General features: G+C 39.8%; 3 protein-coding genes and 1 long non-coding RNA gene across 5 annotated transcripts in view; 2 read left to right on the top strand and 2 right to left on the bottom strand.

The window, feature by feature from the left end:
• The window catches only part of LOC5520115 (pentraxin fusion protein-like), a 34,985-nt gene extending 23,677 nt beyond the window's left edge, over positions 1-11,308 (top strand). The window contains exons 3-4 of the mRNA XM_048720049.1: positions 9,882-10,113; positions 10,852-11,308. Coding sequence (XP_048576006.1) covers positions 9,882-10,113; positions 10,852-11,098 — 479 coding nt within the window. The 3' untranslated portion in view covers positions 11,099-11,308. The remainder of the gene's footprint in view (positions 1-9,881; positions 10,114-10,851) is intronic.
• LOC116618781 lies at positions 1,919-9,432 on the bottom strand. Of its 2 annotated transcripts, XR_007305279.1 has the most exons (3): positions 8,671-9,432; positions 2,826-2,917; positions 1,919-2,491 (listed from the first exon to the last, which is right to left on the bottom strand). It is a non-coding gene; the product is annotated as an uncharacterized LOC116618781 (long non-coding RNA). The 2 variants fall into 2 exon arrangements; XR_007305278.1 differs by lacking the exon at positions 2,826-2,917.
• Positions 11,309-14,156: 2,848 nt separating the features above from the next.
• LOC5520125 (neuropeptide FF receptor 2) lies at positions 14,157-16,783 on the top strand. The gene is made up of 3 exons (XM_001639997.3): positions 14,157-14,479; positions 15,181-15,516; positions 15,946-16,783. The coding sequence occupies exons 2-3, from the start codon at positions 15,198-15,200 to the stop codon at positions 16,590-16,592; spliced, it is 966 nt and encodes a 321-aa protein (XP_001640047.2). The 5' UTR covers positions 14,157-14,479; positions 15,181-15,197; the 3' UTR covers positions 16,593-16,783.
• Positions 16,666-20,522, bottom strand: LOC5520113 (phosphomannomutase 2). Its single transcript, XM_001639925.3, has 7 exons — positions 20,378-20,522; positions 20,193-20,307; positions 19,305-19,381; positions 18,911-19,002; positions 18,603-18,702; positions 17,932-18,123; positions 16,666-17,295 (listed from the first exon to the last, which is right to left on the bottom strand). Exons 1-7 carry the CDS (start codon positions 20,450-20,452, stop codon positions 17,194-17,196), a joined length of 753 nt encoding a protein of 250 aa, XP_001639975.1. The 5' UTR covers positions 20,453-20,522; the 3' UTR covers positions 16,666-17,193.
• Positions 20,523-20,655: the final 133 nt, after the last annotated feature.

The following is a 20,655-nucleotide window of genomic DNA, read 5'->3' as shown; positions in this document are numbered from 1 at the left end:
TACCAAAAATCGATGTTTTTTCCTAATATTTAAAGCTGAATTCATAGATCAATTACTCATCTTCAGTTTGCTAAGTTTAGATAATCAATTTGTTGCTTTTTTTGCTATCAAATCTCGCCATTTTCAAGTCGTGTCGAGTTGTAATAAATTTTCATCAGAGAGGAATAGAAACCCTTCCAATGCTTTTACAGAACAAGGTAAGAAAAGGACCAATCACGGCTAACACCATTTTATGCGATCACTTATCGGCCAATCAGGTTTCACCTCGATTTGACATGTAGCTGTCACCGTGCGCCTAAAAGATTGTAAACAACTTTGCGAAGTTATTGGAAGTTTTGCTACAACATGAGGGTTTATTACTTGTTTTTTAGTCTTTTTTTTTTTAAAGTGCCTACGCTTAACGCGATTTTTGGTGTCTCAGCTGTCTAAAAACATCGAGAAATCTAGGATTTCTTATTAAAACTCATTCATTATTCAGCCAATCTATTCATTAACTTTGAAAATTATATATAATTACCTTATCGGGAGCCGGTAAACAACCAGCGTTAAGAAACGCATTTTTGCACCCGAAAAAGTATCCCGAAAACTCCCCCGGTAACCTAACGGGTCCGGTAATTACCGGTCCTTTTCAGACACGACCCCCCTTATGTGGTCCCCATAACTACGGTTGTACCAGATTATCCGTGTGCGTGGTACTCTCCGTAGCTTAGATAACGTGTGTGGTGCGGTCCTCGTAACAACGGTTGTACAAGATTATCCGTGTGTGTGGTACTCTCCGTAGCTTAGATAATGCATTTGGTGCGGTCCCCATAACTACGGTTGTACAAGATTATCTGTGTGTGTGGTACTCTCCGTAGCTTAGATAACGTGTGTGGTGCGGTCCTCGTAACTACGGTTGTACAAGATTATCCGTGTGTGTGGTACTCTCCGTAGCTTAGATAACGTGTGTGGTGCGGTCCTCGTAACTACGGTTGTACAAGATTATGTGTGTGTGTGGTACTCTCCGTAGCTTAGATAACGTGTCTGGTGCGGTCCTCGTAACTACGGTTGTACAAGATTATCCGTGTGTGTGGTACTCTCCCTAGCTTAGATAACGTGTCTGCGGTCCTCGTAACTACGGTTGTACAAGATTATCCGTGTGTGTGGTACTCTCCGTAGCTTAGATAACGTGTGTGGTGCGGTCCTCGTAACTACGGTTGTACAAGATTATCCGTGTGTGGTACTCTCCGTAGCTTAGATAATGTGTCTGGTGCGGTCCTCATAAATACGGTTGTTCAAGATTATCCGTTTGTGGTACTCTCCGTAGCTTAGATAATGTGTCTGGTGCGGTCCTCGTAACTACGGCTGTACAAGATTATCCGTGTGTGTGGTACTCTCCGTAGCTTAGATAACGTCTGATGCGGTCCTCGTAACTACGGTTGTACAAGATTATCCGTGTGTGGTACTCTCCGTAGCTTAGATAACGTCTGATGCGGTCCTCGTAACTACGGTTGTACAAGATTATCCGTGTGTGTGTTACTCTCCGTAGCTTAGATAACGTGTCTGGTGTGGTCCTCATTTTACTGTTGTACAAGATTATCCGTGTGTGGTACTCTCCGTTTTTCGCATTTTCCTATATTCAGTAGAAATTTGACGAGTTTCATGGTATTTTTTAATAATAAAACATAATTTTGAAAAAGGTTGTATATACATATTTTTTTGTTTTTTATCAGGAATGGCTTCCATTAGGTTAAAGGAGGTACTATCATGTGTTCAAGAAAATTGAAGCAAATACAGCACAATGGGTGTTTTTTATTCTCTTCATGGACTAATTTTGAAAAAGGTTGTATATACATATTTTTTTGTTTTTTTTATCAGGAATGGCTTCCATTAGGTTTTAAAGGAGGTACTATCATGTGTTCAAGAAAATTGAAGCAAATACAGCAAAATGGGTGTTTTTTATTCTCTTCAGAATTTAAGTCTATACATTAAAACACTATACATTCTATATAAAAGCATATCAGAAGATTACGCTAGTTTAGTGTATATTGTATTTGCCAAGGTGAATAAATAATTTTTCTAGTAGAAATATTGCAAATATTAGCGGAAAAGTTTTAGAAACTCCTTCTTCTTTGCTTTTTCGGCTAATAGTCTTTGAAATGTACCCTTTTCTGAAAGGTCCGAAACACTGAACCTCCTTGTAGAGAACCATAGACACACTAGAACCCCATATTAAATTATTAGGGGGTTCACGGTACATTAAGCATGATATTTGTGTGCAAAAAAAAAAAAAAAAGAAAACCTATTTTTACCAACAAAGTTTATTATATTATTCTGGTTCAGTTTTTTAGAAAATTTTCATTGGTAAAATTATTATCTATCTGTTTGTTACTCAGGTTGTGTTAATTTTTGCTGAGCTGCATTAATACAATCGCCTTACATAAATCCTGCCCTAGCATCATGCTTCTAAGCTGGTAGCTTTCTCGGAGTCTATCTTGTAAGTGAGATTCACCTGAAAAAATTTGGAGAACAGCATTTAAGACAAAACCCCAAAGGGAGAGGGGGGTACTCTATAAAAGTAGAAGAGGATGATTGTCCTGTCTTTTAGGTTAAGATAAAATTCTACCAATTGCCATCCTATAAAGGGTGTTCAAAGAATCTTTCGATTCTGCTATTCCTTAGGGGGTCTCACTCTCATGCCAATGGATCATCCTATCCAATCACAAAAGGATTTTAAGACTAGATGACAGCAATCTTAAAAGTCAGTAAAGAGGAACGCAATAAAAAGGAATACTGAAAATATGTGTGATTTTAGTGCAATGTTTAAAAAATTGATTCAACCACACCTGATTTACTACCCCTTAGGGGTAAGAATTGCTGTTGACCACACCCATAAGTGCTATCCATTGATATCCATTGATATTTTTTAAAATGGAACCTATAATAGAAAATGATTATATGAACTCTCTGCTGTTTTATCAGATTTAGGAGCTGATGGAGGTTGGAAGAGCTATTATTAGGAAATTCTGTAACGAAAAACTATCACTATCAAGCTAAATATTCTTCTACAAAAAAGTTCAAAATCTGTATTTTACTTTGATTTCACATTAAAAAATCATGAAAAAACGGATATGTGACACTATCATTTTCAGTTTCAGTGTTGTAAGAAAACATCAAGGTGCCCCTTGATATTTGTATTTTTTAATTCACCAACAAAGGTCTATCACAAATCCTGCATTCTGATTGGCTGAGTTACTATTGGTCTATTAGTGATAGATGGAGTAGCGAAATGCTTAGAAAAATGGGTACTGAGTACATTGAGTACTATGGCAGTCCATGGTAGACAATAGCAAGTCATTGTACTCAATGGCAAGACATGGCAGTCCATGGTAGACAATAGCAAGTCATTGTACTCAATGGCAAGACATGGCAGTCCATGGTACTTGGTACATGGTACCAAGGTGCTAAGTTGGTGAATTCAAATCAAAGAAAGTTTAAAAAAAAAAAATTGTCTTGGTAAATAAAGATTATAAACAGAACTTAAATTGCTATTTATCTCTGGATGTGATATCATTCTGACTTTAAGTCATGACAGTCAATGGTAGTGGACTTCCATGACCTGCCATTGAGTAATATGGCAGTCCATGGTAGTCAATGGCAAGTCATGGTAGTGTATGGCAAGTTGTGGCAATCCGGAACAGTCTAAGTGCCATGGGCTGCCATGACTTACCATTGGCTACCATGGGCTCTAATTACTTGCCACTAACTACGATAACTTGCCATTGACAACCTATGACTACCATGGACTGTCATGATTTGTCATTTACTATCCATGCATGCTTGGTGTAGCAATCGCCCTTTTCTTTGTGACTATATATCATGGTGCTACAACTTACATTAGTGATACAGATCGGCTATATGTGATGGTAATCATCAAGTCATAACCCTAAGTTTGTCCATCTTGTTGGTGAATTCTAAAAAAATTAGGCCTCAAGACTTCGAAAGTGTATAGTTTATACATTCAAAATTCATGAGAGTTTTGGTCAATGTTTTATTGGATGAATCACCACTTCTGCTTTTATCTTCAATTCATCATGGAGGCTAATTATTTTCTCATGACAGATGGTAAATGAGTAGGTAAAACTTATAATTATGCGTAGTACCCAAGAAATGAACAGAATCAGCTTATTACCAATGTGCTAAGTTGGCGAATTCAAATCAAAGAAAGTTTAAAAAGAAAACAAAAGATCGTCTTGGTAAATACTAAAAGATTGTAAACAAAACTCAAATTGCTACTTATCTCTGGATGTGAAATCATTCTTTAAGTCATGACAGTCCCTGGTAGTGGATAGCCATGACCTGCCATTGAGTAATATGGCAGTCCATGGTAGTCAATGGCAAGTCATGGTAGTGTATGGCAAGTTGTGGCAATCCGGAACAGTCTAAGTGCCATGGGCTGCCATGACTTACCATGCTACCATGGATTGCCATGATTACCATGGACTCTAATAACTTGCAACTAACTACCATAACTTGCCATTGACAACCATGAACTGTCATGACTTGTCATTGACTATCCATGCATGCTTGGTGTAGCAATTGCCCTTTACTTTGGACCATATACAGTATCATGGTGCTACAACTTACATTAGTAATACGGAACCGCTTATGTGACGGTAATCATGACGTCATAGCCCTAAGTTTGTCAATCTAGTTAGTGAATTCTAAAAAAAAATTAGGCCTCAAAGCCGATGAAAGTATCATTTATTCCTCAAAAAGTCATGAGAGTTTTGGTCAATGTTTCATTGGATGAATCACCACTTCTGCTTTTATGTTCAATTTATCATGGAAGCTAATTATTTTATCATGATAGATGGTGAATGAGTAAATAAAACTTATAATTATGTGTAGTACCCCAAAAATGGACAGATTCAGCTTATTACCAAGGTGCTAAGTTGGCAAATTCAAATCAAATAGAGATTAAAAAGAAAACAAATATTGTCTCTGCAAATACTAAAAGATTATAAACAGAACTCAAATGGCTACTTATCTCCAGATGTGAAATTGTTCTTTAAATCATGACAGTCCATGGTATTTAATGGCAAGTTATGAATACTATGACAGCTCATGGCAGACAATGGCAAATCATGTTAGTCATGCAATGGAAAGTCATGGTAGTGGACTACCATGACTTGCCATTGAATACTATGGCAGTCCATGGTAGACAATGGCAAGTCATGGTAGTGTATGGCAAGTTGTGGCAGTCCAGAACAGTCTTTGTGCCATGGGCTGCCATGACTTACCATTGGCTACCATGGATTGCCACGATTAACATGGACTCTAATAACTTGCCACTAACTACCATAACTTGACATTGACAACCATGACTACCATGGACTGGCATGACTTGTCATTGACTATCCTTGCATGCTTGGTGTAGCAATTGCACTTTACTTTGTGACCATATATCATGGTGCTACAACTTACATTAGTTATAAGGAACCGCTATATGTGATGGTAATCATGAAATCATAACCATAAGTTTGTCCATCTTGTTGGTGAATTCTAAAAAAATTAGGCCTCAAGACTTCAAAAGTGTATAGTTTATACATTTTAAATTCACGAGAGTTTTGGTCAATGTTTTATTGGATGAATCACCACTTCTGCTTTTATGTTCAATTTATCATGGAGGCTAATTATTTTCTCATGATAGATGGTGAATGAGTAAATAAAACTTATAATTATGTGTAGTACCCAACAAATGAACAGATTCAGCTTATTACCAAGGTGCTAAGTTGGCGAATTCAAATCAAAGAAAGTTTAAAAAGAAAACAAAAGATTGTAGTAGTGGACAACCATGACCTGCCATTGAGTACTATGGCAGTCCATGGTAGTCAATGGCAAGTCATGGTAGTGTATGGCAAGTTGTGGCAGTCCAGAACAGTCTTAGTGCCATGGGCTGCCATGACTTACCATTGGCTACCATGGATTGCCATGATTAAAACTACCATAACTTGCCATTGACAACCATGACTACCATGGACTGGCATGACTTGTCATTGACTATCCATGCATGCTTGGTGTAGCAATTGCACTTTACTTTGTGACTATATATCATGGTGCTACAACTTACATTAGTGATACGGAACCGCCATATGTGAGGGTAATCATGAAGTCATAACCCTAAGTTTGTCCATCTAGTTGGTGAATTAAAAAAAAAAAAACTAAAAGATTATAAACAGAACTCAAATTGCTATTTGAACTATGGCAGTCCATAGTAGACAAATGGCAAGTCATGGTAGTCAATGGCAAGTCATGGTAGTCATGCAATGGAAAGTCATGGCAGTCCATAATAGTGTGGCTTAATTTATTATAACAAGAGAGACATTGGTTTGCGGACAAATACCCCAGAAATTTCCTATCCTTTTTATAGCTGAATTAGTGGGAAGGTATCCTTTATCAGTTGTTAATATTTAAGAAAGCTTACTTCTAATTATAAGTACAGTCGAAGCTCTCCCAGCTGACGCTCTCGTACACAGCTCCGATAACGACCATGATCACAAATCACCGATTGAATTGTCACAAAAACTCTGTAATTCTTAGTTCTCGTAAGCGACCAACTTATCGGTGCGACCAGCTCCGTTAACGACCAAAATTTCAAACCACCAACTGATATTTTTTTTATTTTTAAGCTCTCGTAAGCGACCACATTAATTTTTTCTTTACAACATCAGTCAACACCTGATAAACATCATATCCAATGCATGCTGAATTCACATATAAAGTGGAAATGTTGTGATGTTTCACAAAAGCTGCCTTTCCAGTAGGCAACCATTAAAGAATTTCATAATTACAATTTTCTAACTTTGATTTTAACCATGGGATTGACATTTCTTTGCCTCTAGAATTTGTATAAATGCAAGGAAAATCAAGCCATAAACCAAAATATTACAGCGTTGTTATCATCTGGATAATTTTTAGATTCCATTTTAATTAAGCTCTCTTAAGCGACCAACACCTATTGTTCAAGCTCTCGTAAAAGACTCCGTTAACGACCACAATTCTCAGTTCCCAAGGTGGTCGCTTACGAGAACTTCAACTGTACTTAACACATTGACCCCTCAACCGGCCTGTACCGGCTTTGGGAAGTACCCACAACCCAAAAAATTCATAAATTCAAAATAAACACAACAAGATGAAGATACTCAGGCATCAGTCTAAGGGATAAATGGTCTTGCAGATATGCATCCAACCAAGGTGTTGGCATCTACTCTTAAGCCAAATAATAGCACAGGTTCTTTGACAAATCTCAAATCGAACAAGGAGAGAAAAACAGAATCACCCCTCTCAATAAAACGCTCAAAATACCACACAAGGGAGAGAGATCAGCAAACACAGCTCAAGACACGAATAGATACCTTTATTCTGATCCTCCAGGTACATTTCCTTGGCCTCAAAACACAATGTCCATTCCTTGAAGGATTGTACAACCACGAAAATATCTTTACGAATTGCAAAGCATTCTGGGAGATCCAGGGGAGGGCCAGTCAACACTCCTCTCCCCAAAGTCAGATGGTTTTTTAGAAGTCTTTTCACCTCGAAGCCAAACAAATCAATTCCAGATAATAGAGACCCGCAGTGTAAACAATTTTGGAATCAATTTGGTTTCAGAAAAGCATTTAGGAGAGCTGTGGTGATTCATTAGAAAATTATTTTCTCATCCGGGCAAAGCCAAACAAGAAAAAATCATCATGAATCCACCTTTGCTTGAAATATCCATAAGCAAAGCACTCAATTATGCCCCAAAAGACTTCATGATGTCCTGAGACACTCTCCTAATATGCTCATAGCTGTATTTTTGATGAAAAATACAAGCAACCATCAACTTGTGCTGGCTTCAGCACATCGACGAGGGATTAAAAGTGGGGACCGCAAAGCACTGTTGGAAAGCTTGGATACCGCTGACTAGGTGCAGCTGTGTTTGACTTTGACGGGCTGTATAAAACTCAGAATAGGGGGGGAGGTATCTGTTTTCAGTCTGTTTTTTTGTAAATTCAGCTCCAAAAAAGCCAGGAGTCAATGGGTTAAGTAATTACTTGCTGTATACTTGTGTGCTGGAAAAATGTCAACACAAGGAATTTTCATTGCTCCGACAAAAAGCTAATATCAAAGGCGAACCAGAATAACAATCAGTCCCTCGTGATACTTCGGGAAAATAATAATTTGAAGTTGTGTCTTGACTGTTTCGTCAATAAAGCTAATTTAATTACTAAATTACGGGGTTTAGTCCCTCGAAAGAAAACTTCCCCTAACAAAGGGAGAGGAAGAGAGACAAAGGCAAGTAACTTAATTTCACCTAGCCCAGCTTCGAGCGAGTTCACCGCGAAAATAACAAAGCTTTCGGCAAAATTCCACCGGCAGCGGCTGCACAGACAATTCTCACAACAAGCTATTTCTTCCTTTGTTTGGGGAAGTTTTCTCTCGAAGGACTAAACCCCTTTCTGCGCCACAATTCCCCTTAAAAACAACAAAAAAAGCTAATATAGTAATTAAACTAGCTTTAAGAAGAACAGTCAAGACACAACTTCAAATTATATTATTTTCCCGAAGGATCACGAGGGACTCATTCTTATCCTGGTTCGCCTGTGCTAATATTAATAAGTGAAGTCTTACGAGTCTTACTTTACTTACTTTCTTTCAAATTCCATTGTTTATCCTTCTGTCCATCGTTTGTACATCTTTATATTATAGTGTGTCGATCTTTCTTGGTTTTCACGACGAAAAAAAAGGCAAAACATTTGCCAAACCATCGTGTTGGCTGATGGCCGCGAGTTGCAAGAGCAAAACGCGCGAAAAATAGACGCAGGGTTCCCGTGAGTGAAAACACAAAAATAAAAAAAGTCAAATCATTGTAGGTTTTTACTGTAGCTGCCAGGGTTTTATTAAAAAAAAATAGCAATCCCGCATAGCGCAAAAGTGTATTCATTTTTAATTATTTTACTGAAGAGACGTATTGCTAAATTAACCCAAATGATGTGCTGACAGGCAACCACGGTCAGAAATCAGAGAACTCTCGACCTCAACATGGTGATCTCTCTAACGCTAAATAAATATATCACATATGACATATCTTAAAAGATATGCGCTAGCTCAACGTGGACCATGTAAACCATGTGTGCTTAGTTTTACCCGGTCCTCGTAAACCACGTAAGGCTTGTTTTTACCCGGTCCTCGTAAACCACGTACGGTTTGTTCTATCCGGTCCTCGTAAACCGAAGTGTGTATCATCACTGAAATTAAAACGCCTTTAAACACCATAAATCAGTCTATTTATATACTTTCAGTATATATAGTTTTGAATTACGTAGTAATAACCTATTTTACGTACATTTCTGACCGGTCCTCCTAAGCCGGTCTCAGGTCATGGTCCTCGTAAACCACCATCGGTGCGTATGTGTGTGTGTGTGTGTGTGTGTGCGTGTGTATGTGCTGCGTGTGCGTGGGTGTGTGCGTGTATGTGTGTGCGTGCGTGTGCGTGGTGCGTGCGTGTGTGCATGCGTATGCGTATGCGTGTGCGTGCGTGTGTGTGCGTGAGCGTGCGTGCGTGCGTGTTTAGGAAGGGAGCTGGGGGGCGTATAGGGGGGTATTGTAGAGAGAAGGGATGTTATAAAGAGCGGGAATGTACAGTAACATTTATTATAGTAGGTGATTTTTATCTTAAAGAAATGGAGGCTAAAGGGATGCTTTTAACGTTCCCTCAATAAGGGGCGGACGATCCCCAAAGAGAAGAGAGCTTTTGCGGCAAGCAAAAATATGATAAACTTCCGATAAATTCAAGTCTACATGTGAATATATATGAGAAAAGAGGAATTTCAATATGTTCCCATTTTGTTAACTTTCAGGAAACTTCGCTGCACATTTTCCCCATGGATCACATTACGATATGCTGACATACAATGCCCAAGTCATTGAAATTGACAGCTCTTTCACGGCTTCCGCTTGGTTTAAAACCAGTATGGCTCCCTCCTCTTCTATACAGACCATTTTCAGCGTCAACACTCAATACCTGGACGGTGCTTTCTTCATGCGGCTCGGCAGTGGTACCATAAGGGTGCGCGTTAAAAGCATAGCCATGTAAGTGTTAAGTAACATCTACAAGTCCCCTTCAGGCAGTACTGGCATTGAAGGGTAGAGCTTGCAGTGTAAACAAGAGCATGTTTTCTCACTTCGCTCTTGGGCCAAAAAAAAGTTCCCATACGTCCCGCGCACTCGGTCAGAGAGCTTTTTATAGGACTACATGGCTGTTGTTTGAACATGGCTTTACAAAACTTAACTGAGCTGACTTGCATTATCATTATCGTTATCGTTATCATTATATTAATACGATTATTGTTATTGTTATTGTTATTGTTATTGTTATTGTTATTGTTATTGTTATTGTTATTGTTATTGTTATTGTTATTGTTATTGTTATTGTTATTGTTATTGTTATTGTTATTGTTATTGTTATTGTTATTGTTATTGTTATTGTTATTGTTATTGTTATTGTTATTGTTATTGTTATTGTTATTGTTATTTCCTCTTAATGGGGGCACACGTGCCCTGAAATGGGTCATGTAGAGGTTATCAGAAGATTTCACCATGGATTGGTGTACCACAGACGAAGAACGAAAATTCGATAGAACAATGAGATAATCTAGCCAATCCTGTTAGGCGTTACGAGTCGTCTTCTACGCTTGTGAAAACGATATTTTTACGGTAGGCGTTGTTTGGGCCCCTCCCCTGCTCCCCTGGTCGCGCGCGGCCATAACAAAACATGACACTACTCGGCGAATGGCAAAACACCTCAATTTTGTCTCCCTTTTTTATTAGAGATGTCGACTCCAATGATCTGAGAAATGGCAATTGGCATCACTTTGGTTTTACCTGGACTCGTGCGACCGGTGACTGGAAGATCTTTCTAAATGGCAGCGAAACTTTCCAAGGAACAGCACTTGCTCCCGGCTACGCACTGTTAAGCGGTTACTTCGTGCTGGGACAAGACCAGGATACTTATAACGGAGGCTACGATCCAAAACAAGGGTTTCGGGGCATCTTGTTTGGGGTGAATATGTGGTAACGTGTACTGAGCAAGCACGAGATTGCCCGCATAGCCTCGTTTTCATCCTCTCAGGTGGAGGGGGACCTGGTGAAGTGGTCGGATTTCTACCCACGTGATGCCGGTAGTCAGGGAGGAATCGAGATAAACTGCCCGGCGAAATGTACATAATTTGAGCCTTATCGGACGGTTGTCGAACATTTTCCGAAGAAATACACTGCTGTTATCTTATAAAAACGTAGAAAAAACAACCGGACAGCCTCTATTTGCTGGTGTGCGTCGGACCTTGTGGTCTGAGTCGACAGTTGATTAATTAATAAAACCTTTAAAAGAAAAAGTAGACAACAACGCAGATTTATGTTTTTTAGAACGCTATTTCGGCAGGCCAATATATAACCTGAAGAAGGCAGGTATTGGCGTGCCAAAATATCGTTCTAAAAATCATAAATCTGCGTTGTTGTCGACTTTTTTTTTTAAAGGTGTTATCTTATACTTGCAGGAATCCAAAAAGTATAGAAATCGAGCAAATACAAGGGTTAAATCTTATAACGAGCGCGCGCCATTTTGAAGAGAAAAGGCTCAGTTCTGCGCTAGCCATTTAAAAAAGTAACGCTCCGGTACCACACTGCAATTGCACACTGTGATATCAAAATATTTAAAAATTGACATTTTAAAAAGAAAAAAAAAAAAAGGAAATCGATGCATGCTTAAAAATACCGCGATTCCTTTTAGAATATAGATCAAGTGATTGAATAAAACGTATTGTTTTTCCCCGGACTTTTTCATTACGCTTTGGTGTTTATTTGTTATAGTTATTTGGTTATTCTAGGCAGGGGGGGGGGAAGCTACCGTAAAAATCAGCAGAGTCACAACCTCACCACTTCCAGCCTATTTTCCAAACATTTCTTGCTTTTTAGTACTCCTATATAATATGCAAACCCGGTAGAACACGAATAGTCGCCCGGTCTGTCCACAGCGTTTTCCCGGTGGATATTAGGTAGCGTCGGTTGGTAGTCAGGCCCGTACCCAGGATTTTTCTTGGGGGGGGGGGGGGGGGGGGGTGGACATATTTTTTTCTGAACACCCCGAAAAAAAGCATAAAAGGATTTTTTACGCCTTCGCAGTATTGCCACAGGATGTTTATTGTCGGTGTTGGTTACATACCAGACTAATCTAGCGTATACTTTATTGTTTTGTCTACAAATAGCACGTCTATTGAGAACCGAAAGTGGACCTTCGGCCGTTATGGGGGGGGGGGGGGGGTGCGTTCGCACCCCCTGCACCCCCTTGGGTACGGGCCTGGTAGTGTGGGGTTGCATCTTGTTGGGGGTATGTTGGCAACATCGGGTCGGACTGGGGTAGTGATAAGTGGGCATTAGGTGTGTAGGAAAGAGGTGACGTAGGGTGTCATTGGTGATGGTAGGCTGGGCGTATTGACGTCGGTTGTTAGATGAAATGTCGCCGGATTGGGTGGTATTGGTTACGATGGTAGGGGGCGAAATTGTCTTGTAAACAAAGAGTCACTTAACTCGCCTGCGTCTTGTTGTGTGTTGTGTACTTTTTTTGTTCATGTCACGCTGTGGCCTTATCTGTGCATCTATTTAACATTTAGACTACGAGTTCGAGTTTTCTATGAGCTGATGAGTCAATAAATAGTCTACTATTTGACTAATAGAAAAAAAAAAACGAGTACTCTAATTGTTTTGTATAAATCCACGAAGTGCTTTAAACCACAGCTCAGATCCATGTGGGATCTAGAGCTGCGACCGGGCTAGCGTGATGCCAATTGTGCGGATCACGCATGCGACCTTTGCTAGTCTAAAACTCCGTCGGATAGCCAAACTATCCTTGCGAGTATGTATACATAAATGTGAACTTTAGAAGCACACTAGCATACACACATTGGCTATTACCCGTGCAGTCCGGCAACCATGGACAGCTGTTTCCCACATGGATCTGAGCTGTGGTTTAAAGCACTTCGTTCGAGTCGAAGTCGCCCTGCAGTTTTTTTGCCGATGAAGTTTAACTGAGGCAAACCGGCTATGCCATGCTGACGAGTCCTAATAAGGACGAAACAGCTGTCCATGGTTGCCGAACTGCACGGGTAATAGACTGTGCTAGCGTCCCGTCTTGGCCCGACTGGTGCCAATGTGTGTATGCTAGTGTGCTTCTAAAGTTCACATTTATGTATACATACTCGCAAGGATAGTTTGGCTATCCGACGGAGTTTTAGACTAGCAAAGGTCGCATGCGTGATCCGCACAATTGGCATCACGCTAGCCCGGTCGCAGCTCTAGATCCCACATGCATCTGAGCTGTGGTTTAAAGCACTTCGTTCGAGTCGAAGTCGCCCTGCAGTTTTTTTGCCGATGAAGTTTAACTGAGGCAAATCGGCTATGCCATGCTGACGAGTCCTAATAAGGACGAAACAGCTGTCCATGGTTGCCGAACTGCACGGGTAATAGACTGTGCTAGCGTCCCGTCTTGGCCCGACTGGTGCCAATGTGTGTATGCTAGTGTGCTTCTAAAGTTCACAAAAAGGTTTACAGACCCGTACCCAGAATTTTTCTTGGGGGGAGGGGGGGTGCGAAATCCGAAAAAGTGGACCTAATTTTCTCGTGGGGGGGAAGGACTGAGTTCTCTGATAAAAATCTGACCATCCCCGAAAGAACAAAAAGGGTTTTTTTGTATGCCTTTGCAATATCTCCACGGGACGTTTATTGTCGGATTTGGCTACATACCAGAGTGATTTAGCTAAGGGACGAGGTCATAACAATCGGCCAAGCTAGGGACCCGATTTAGGGGGGTGGGGTGTGACCCGCCGCCACCTACCTTCTTTTTTTGGGGGGAGGGGAGTATGGAAGCCCACCGGTAATACAAACACGTCCATTGGGAACCAAAAGTGGACCTTCGGCCGTTGTGGGGGGGGGGGGGGGGGCTGCGTTCGCACCCCCTGCACCCACTGTGTAAGGGCCTGGGTTAAAAATCGTGCAAACCTATGGATTCCAAAATATCGCTCTCCCCTCCTACACTTTTCTTCTGTTTCGTGCCTCAGTTATTTATTGTAAAGGTGAAAGGTCAGTTGTGCGCCAATCAGAGACTAGCTCGTACATGAGGATTTATACTACATGCCTTATAATTGCCTGTCGAAGTAAGACAATTTATTGTGACAATTTTATCCGCCTTGAGCAAAGCTTTCGATTCTACAGATAGTGGTAAATAGATTTCTTTCTTTAGACCTTAATCCTGTTTTAAAGATGAAGGATTGTCGATGAACCGCGTCCGAGTGTATCGTGAGTTGATACACAGCACACGATGGTGACTGCTGACTCCGTAACTTACAAAAGAAAAGGGGTATTCTTTAGTTGAAAGCGGGAAATCTTCTCCTTACATCGATAAAAGGTATGAATTTGTTCTAACACAAAGCTACAGAGATAGTCCCGGACCCGCTACGCTTTCGAACGTTTATGTTTCTATGATATCGATATGGCTTCGAAATCTGCACACATTTACATTTTCTGGTATCATTCAGTTCACTATCATTGAACTGTAATAATTCTTTAATTTTGTGGATTTTGTGTGTGTGAAAATACGTTTCTGCAAGTTGCTGTGGTGAACAAATAAAAGGAAGCAGAGTTGTTTTGTTTTCCACTTGACCCCGCGAGAGTGACGTCATACATTGTGAAACAAGGCAGCCAAAATGCATTCGAAAGCATTACTTACTCACACTAGGGCATACAGGAAAAAACCCTATAATTTAAGCACGATCAATTATAGAAAAGATGGTAATTGGCATACATTTTTTATTTCTTTTTTATCCCCTCTAAAGCAGCAGCCCTGCATACTTCCTTAACACAAATAATCTCTCGAAAGTGAAGCTTGTACAGCTAATAGCATTGTGAACAAATAATTGACAAAAGGTAAGTCCTTTCTCTTGCCCCAACCCCTCCATAACCCGGCACAGACACCCACCCCACCCTATACATAAATATACAAACACAGGTACCATCAAGGTACATACGCATGCATCAAAAACTGTTGTTTGCGCACACATTTTTTACTCGATCCAGCTATCAATCAGCTTTGACGTCTCGATTCTCCAGGGCTATTATATACGAGGATGGACGGCAATGTCACAGTGGACCCCACCCCCCTTCCAAGTCGTTTGACCCCCCTGGATATCGCACTTGTTGTTATCTTCAGTATTCTGGCGGCGGTGAATGTAGTCAGCAACTCCCTTGTATGCTGGATCGTACTCAAACATCGCCAGATGAAAACAGCCATGAACTACTTGCTTATCAACCTGGCCGTCTCTGACGTCATAGTCGCGTTATTCATGACTCCGCAGTACGTCTTCCGGTTCACCTTCACTCACCCTGGGGGGAGGGCTGGGGACTGGCTTTGTAAGATGATCACTGGCGGAAATTTTATTTGGACGGGTAAGTTATAACCCAAGCCGAGGGAGTAGCTAGCTTAGTCCTATAGGTGTTATGGCCAGGTTTTTGGTCAGGTCCATGAATAAAGAGGTCTGATTTTGCCCCTCATTCTCGCTATTTCCCCCAGATGATGTGTATTATGGACGCCATCTTTTAACAATTATGCATTATTAGGCGCGCAGCTACAAGGGGGAGGGGGGGGGGGGGGGTGGGTGCCCAAAGGGTATAGGCATTTCCTCAATATTCAAATTTCATTCTTTCTCCTATTTCCTAATGATGGTTTTTCTTTTATTGTCCTCCCCACCCCCTTCAGCTTGACTCGCTTGACTTCGTAGTGTATTCGAAGCACTTTGTAGTATTTCAAGCAGCAGGTTGATTGTGCGAACAAGACATCACCTTATTATTATTAAACTCTAATATATTTTTCACTAGGTGGTGCGGCGTCAGCGTTCACACTGGTTGCCATAGCAATCGAAAGGTATTACGCAATATCTCGACCGCACCGTCATTTTTTCACAACGAACCACGTGACCGCTATCATCGTAGGGTCATGGGTGTACGCCGTTGTCTTCAATCTCCCCCTCTTCATCGTCCTCGAGTACGAACAGAAAGGCATAGACTTCCGCTGTCCAGAAAAATGGAGCAGTGAGACAATGGGAAAGCTATACACCGTGGGCGCGTTTTTTATTTTCGGCGCCATTCCGATAGGAATCATGGCAGTCGTTTACCCGCTCACTATACGCGCGCTGTGGAAGGCTAAAGTCCGCGCGACAGATGCGTCGCGTATTGCTATTACCCGCAAGCGGAAGAAAGCGACCCGTATGGTGCTGGCAGTTACCGTTTTATACTTCATATGTTGGCTACCAAACCTTATACTCTACATGCTATCACAGTACAGACCGGATATATACATCTATTTCGATATCCCGTACGTGATTAGTGTGATCTTAGTAGGAGTTAACTCTACCATGAACCCATTCGTTTACAGTCTTCATAGTACGAGATTCAGAGATGAACTTAAGAGCTTATTGTGTTGCTCGAGGTATGGAAATAGTGACTTTCTCATGAACACTTTGTAGGAATGACATTTTCCCATGTGGAACAGGTTATGGGCCCAGCCAGTGCGTCAGTGGAGAGCAACCCAACACAATATTGATAACATGGTAGTTATTTTATTTTACAAAGTCGATGAAGACAATGTATTTACAATCTTTACAAAGAAAGATGTGAAACAGATAAAAAAAAAGTACCCTCTCTGAGTAACATAACGCAAAATGAGAAATTTGGACTTGGATGAGGAACAGAACCAGACAGAAAGTATGTAATCCATAGGAAGTTAACTCTTTGCTTATGCTTGCTCATGATTTTAGATGTCCGGTTTAATTATCCACCTTTGATGATAGCCCTACTCGTAAAAGTACAATAAATTTCTTGATGTTTTCAGAGTTTATGATTTTAACCCTTAATAAAATAATAAATTGTGAAAGATTTTTTTTGTGTTAATAACTTAAAAGGGGTACATTTTGACCGAAAAAGATTTTAGAAATCTTTAATTGTACAAAAATGTGTGTACAGAAATTGGAGCGAAGTTTTCACAGACAGTCACCCAGATACTTCAAGCTATTCTATATTTTCTACAAGAAGCTTTATATTACGGCGTGTGGTTAATGCCAGATAATATCAAAAGAAGAGCTCTCGTAGAAGTTTCATTGTGTCCTCTGGACATGTGACTTTGTGGCCAATAGTCCTCGAGTCCTGGTAGATCTCCCAGTCATTTCCGCCCTTAAGGGATAACAACAAGAAATAAGTACTTAGAACTCTTGATAGAATTGAGTGTATTAATGAATTGTAACATGGTTCCATTATTGGCCATCCCAGGAAGGAGCTAGGGAGTGCAAAAAGGCATGCAAACCTCTGGTCAAACCAAAGGATCATCAAATACTATACTCTTTATAAATACGATATCTATGACTGCGCAAACTTTAAGCAAATCCTGGATGCTAATCCTACATGCCTGCATTGCATAATGAAACACTTAGAGGAGTACTGAGATAGTGATTGCATCCCCACCCCCAAAAAAGTTAATTTCTTTAAAGCGGCAATGTCACCGGTTGATTACATATGTAACAATCAAACAAGTGTGTCTATTGGAAGTTTATTTGAGGATGTGACTGATACTTTAGAGCTGGTTGCCTGTCAAATATTGCAGATCTTAATAGATTCTTTCATCCTTCGTTGGTTGAGGTCTCTATAGGCCCTGTGGAGGTAAACTGGTGACAATGCTGCTTTAAATCCCCCTGCCTACCGATATGTCTTAGATAGGATGTCTTGTCACACCACAAACTTGTTGGCTGATGACAGGTGTACATGCACCCTTCAGCTAGCTACAGTACATGGCAGTCATCTCCTATTACACACCTCATAGCATTTATCTCCAAAGAAGTGAATCTCCTTGAATCCCTCTGCTTCTACATGTCTTAGACAGAACGTCTTGTCCCATCCCTTGGGAAAGACGTCAAAGCTGATCTGGCCCCCAATGCTGTACTGTAGACCCAGGTGGGGGAACTTCTCCTTTAAAGCCTCAACAAACTTGCCTCTCACGTTGTGGACCTTGAAAAACGTGACAAAATAAGAAAACAAAAGTCAGGGTGAGAGGGCTACAACTACATATTTTCTAAACAATAAGAATTGATAATTGTATACCAATACATGTATAGAGCCCCGTAGTTTGTCTTGTCTAGCTGTTTAACTCACAAACCTCTGTATAGGGATCAATAGTTTATCCAGTGGGTATAGGCAGATCAAGGATTTTTCAAAGGGAGAGTCACCAATATACAAAGAATGTGGAGGAGTGTACATCTCCCATACATTTTTTTTCAAAATTTCATTCCTAAGGTGGGACAATGAGAGGCAGGGGCGGGTGGGTTAGAGGGCACTGGGTCCTCTGGACCTCTATGGATTTATGTACCACAGGGAGGGGCCAAGTCTAAGTCAAACTAAAATACTGCTTATGCCATACCCTGTATTTTATCTGTCATAGTGAAAGTGTAAGACATACAGTACAAAAGTTGTTGTGTATAATTACTTACCTTATCATACTCGAAGAATTCTATTCTCTCTTCTTGCGTACAGTTCCTCCCGATAGGCGAGACATTAATTAGACCATGACGAAACTCAATGAATGTTCCTCTGCAAACAGATCCCAAACAATAGCAGGTTAAGATTATGGTACCTTTGAAGTCCATTTTATATACAGTATTTTAGTCTAAATTTTATGTTCTAAGCTCATCTTCTATAACTTCAAATGTGAGTAGCTTAAAATAACTAAAATTGAAATGGGAATTTTCCATAAGTACTGAATATTTGAAAACTTCTCTGTTCTTGTCCTTGTCATTACCTTTTCTTTGGAATCTTGATGTTTGACATATAACTAAGACAGAAATCAATTAACTCCTGTATACTATCCTCTCCCAAAAATTTCTTTATATTCTGAAAAGTAAGAAGAAAAGTGCTAAGAATGAACTCCATTCTGTATATTTGTCATTGGTTTTATTCTTGTCTTTATTTGAGCCAGTGGTAGTCCAGTTCCTGAGCTCTCCAACACGGCTATGTAGACAACAGGTAGACCAAGTGGCATTAGGAGAGTTTAGGTACCGGATTGCCCTTTAACACTGTTGAACTGTCAAAAATTATACATGTATAATGAGTGTGGTCCCTTAAGCATATATTGAAGCCTAAATTCATAAAAAAAAATGACTACATAGTCTTTGTTTATTCATTTATTACTGTACCTGGATTGCTAATAGTTTTCCATCTTTGTAAGCAACAAGCCCATTTTCAGGGAAGAAATAGTCATAGAGCTTTGTTACTGGAAACAAATGAAAAGGTATTTTTTGAAAAATGTGATACAACTTAATTCTTGTTAGGGACACATTTGCCTTTGTATAGTCACTTTCAAGCAAAAATTATAATGAAAAGCCCGAAAAGCCCAATAGAGGTCTTTGTGTACAAAAATATTCCTTAGTTTTAAAAAAATCCATTCTGTACATATATTTTTTAAGATTATTGTGGATTTCTTAATATTTTACAAGCTCAAAGATTTGTTAGATAAATCTACAATATTAAACATGCATATTAAAAGCGTTTTTCAGCAGGGGGATTATGATAACTGCCTGCGTGTCAATGACTTAGTAAGAATTTATTCAAAATTCAAAAATAACAGGCGTAAAGTTTAAGGATTAATACATATCCTTGCCGTATATCATGCTGTTGTGTGCGATTCGGTATCCGTGCCGCCAAACAGACGAATTGACATTCACAAGTTTTCAAGTGTTGAATATGAGCAGAAAGGATCAAAAGTTCATACAACACACGTTCTTTGAAAAATTAGTTGCTCGGGTATTTTAGAAATCTGATTATTTCGAGGCTTTCATATAAAAAAGGAATCGCTTTCGACAACGAAGATAGATATCAAATAAAAATATAAGTAACAGTTCAGAGCTCAAGGAAATGTAGAATTAAATGTAATTTTTTTATACAAATATAAAGTGAATTCGATTGTATTCTTCCTAAGCAAACAAATGTAGTCGCCGAGTCCTGTAGGTAGCCATTCTTAATTAATATTTTGAACCGATGAGGGGAACTCACAAAAGTATTCAGCATTTTAATAGGATACTTACCGTCTTCGCCACCCATTTGCTCCTCAACTTTGCACTGATCTGACCCCCCAACAAGGCCGATTTTGACCTTCTTGCGAAGTTCCGCCATTAATTCCCTCATTTCGGGTTGTATAACCTTCAGAAAAAAGGAAACATGCGAATAAGAGAGACAATAACCTACTAAAGGCGATAAGAGTATATGTTACCAATCTGGAAGGTGTAACGGTGCCATCGACATCAAAAAGACAGAGGATATTTCGATCGTTCATACTGGCGGCCATATTGAGGTTGTCGTGCTACTAGTTGTCAAGCTTGCGTGCCGTGACACGTACACACCTCCAGAATCCACCAATCACAGACTATATAATATCAAAACACTATACAACCAATCAAAACGTTTGTTTGATTTACCAACTCATCCTTTCAAAAATATTCAAAATATTATAAAAAAAAAATTAGAAAAAATAATGCAATATATTACTTA

Source organism: Nematostella vectensis, chromosome 12 (assembly GCF_932526225.1).
Source record: "Nematostella vectensis chromosome 12, jaNemVect1.1, whole genome shotgun sequence".
Lineage (NCBI taxonomy): Eukaryota > Metazoa > Cnidaria > Anthozoa > Actiniaria > Edwardsiidae > Nematostella > Nematostella vectensis.
This window is presented reverse-complemented; position numbering and strand designations above follow the sequence as displayed.

Bases quoted from the DNA above. Each gene is read 5' to 3' on its own strand.
- LOC5520125 (XM_001639997.3), top strand. From the start codon at position 15,198: ATGGACGGCAATGTCACAGTGGACCCCACCCCCCTTCCAAGTCGTTTG. The intron at 15,517-15,945 runs GTAAGTTATAAC...ATTTTTCACTAG, and splicing joins CGGAAATTTTATTTGGACGG to GTGGTGCGGCGTCAGCGTTC.
- LOC5520113 (XM_001639925.3), bottom strand. From the start codon at position 20,452: ATGGCCGCCAGTATGAACGATCGAAATATCCTCTGTCTTTTTGATGTC. The intron at 20,308-20,377 runs GTAACATATACT...TTTTTTCTGAAG, and splicing joins CCGTTACACCTTCCAGATTG to GTTATACAACCCGAAATGAG. The intron at 17,296-17,931 runs GTGTGTAATAGG...TTATCCCTTAAG, and splicing joins TTGGAGATAAATGCTATGAG to GGCGGAAATGACTGGGAGAT.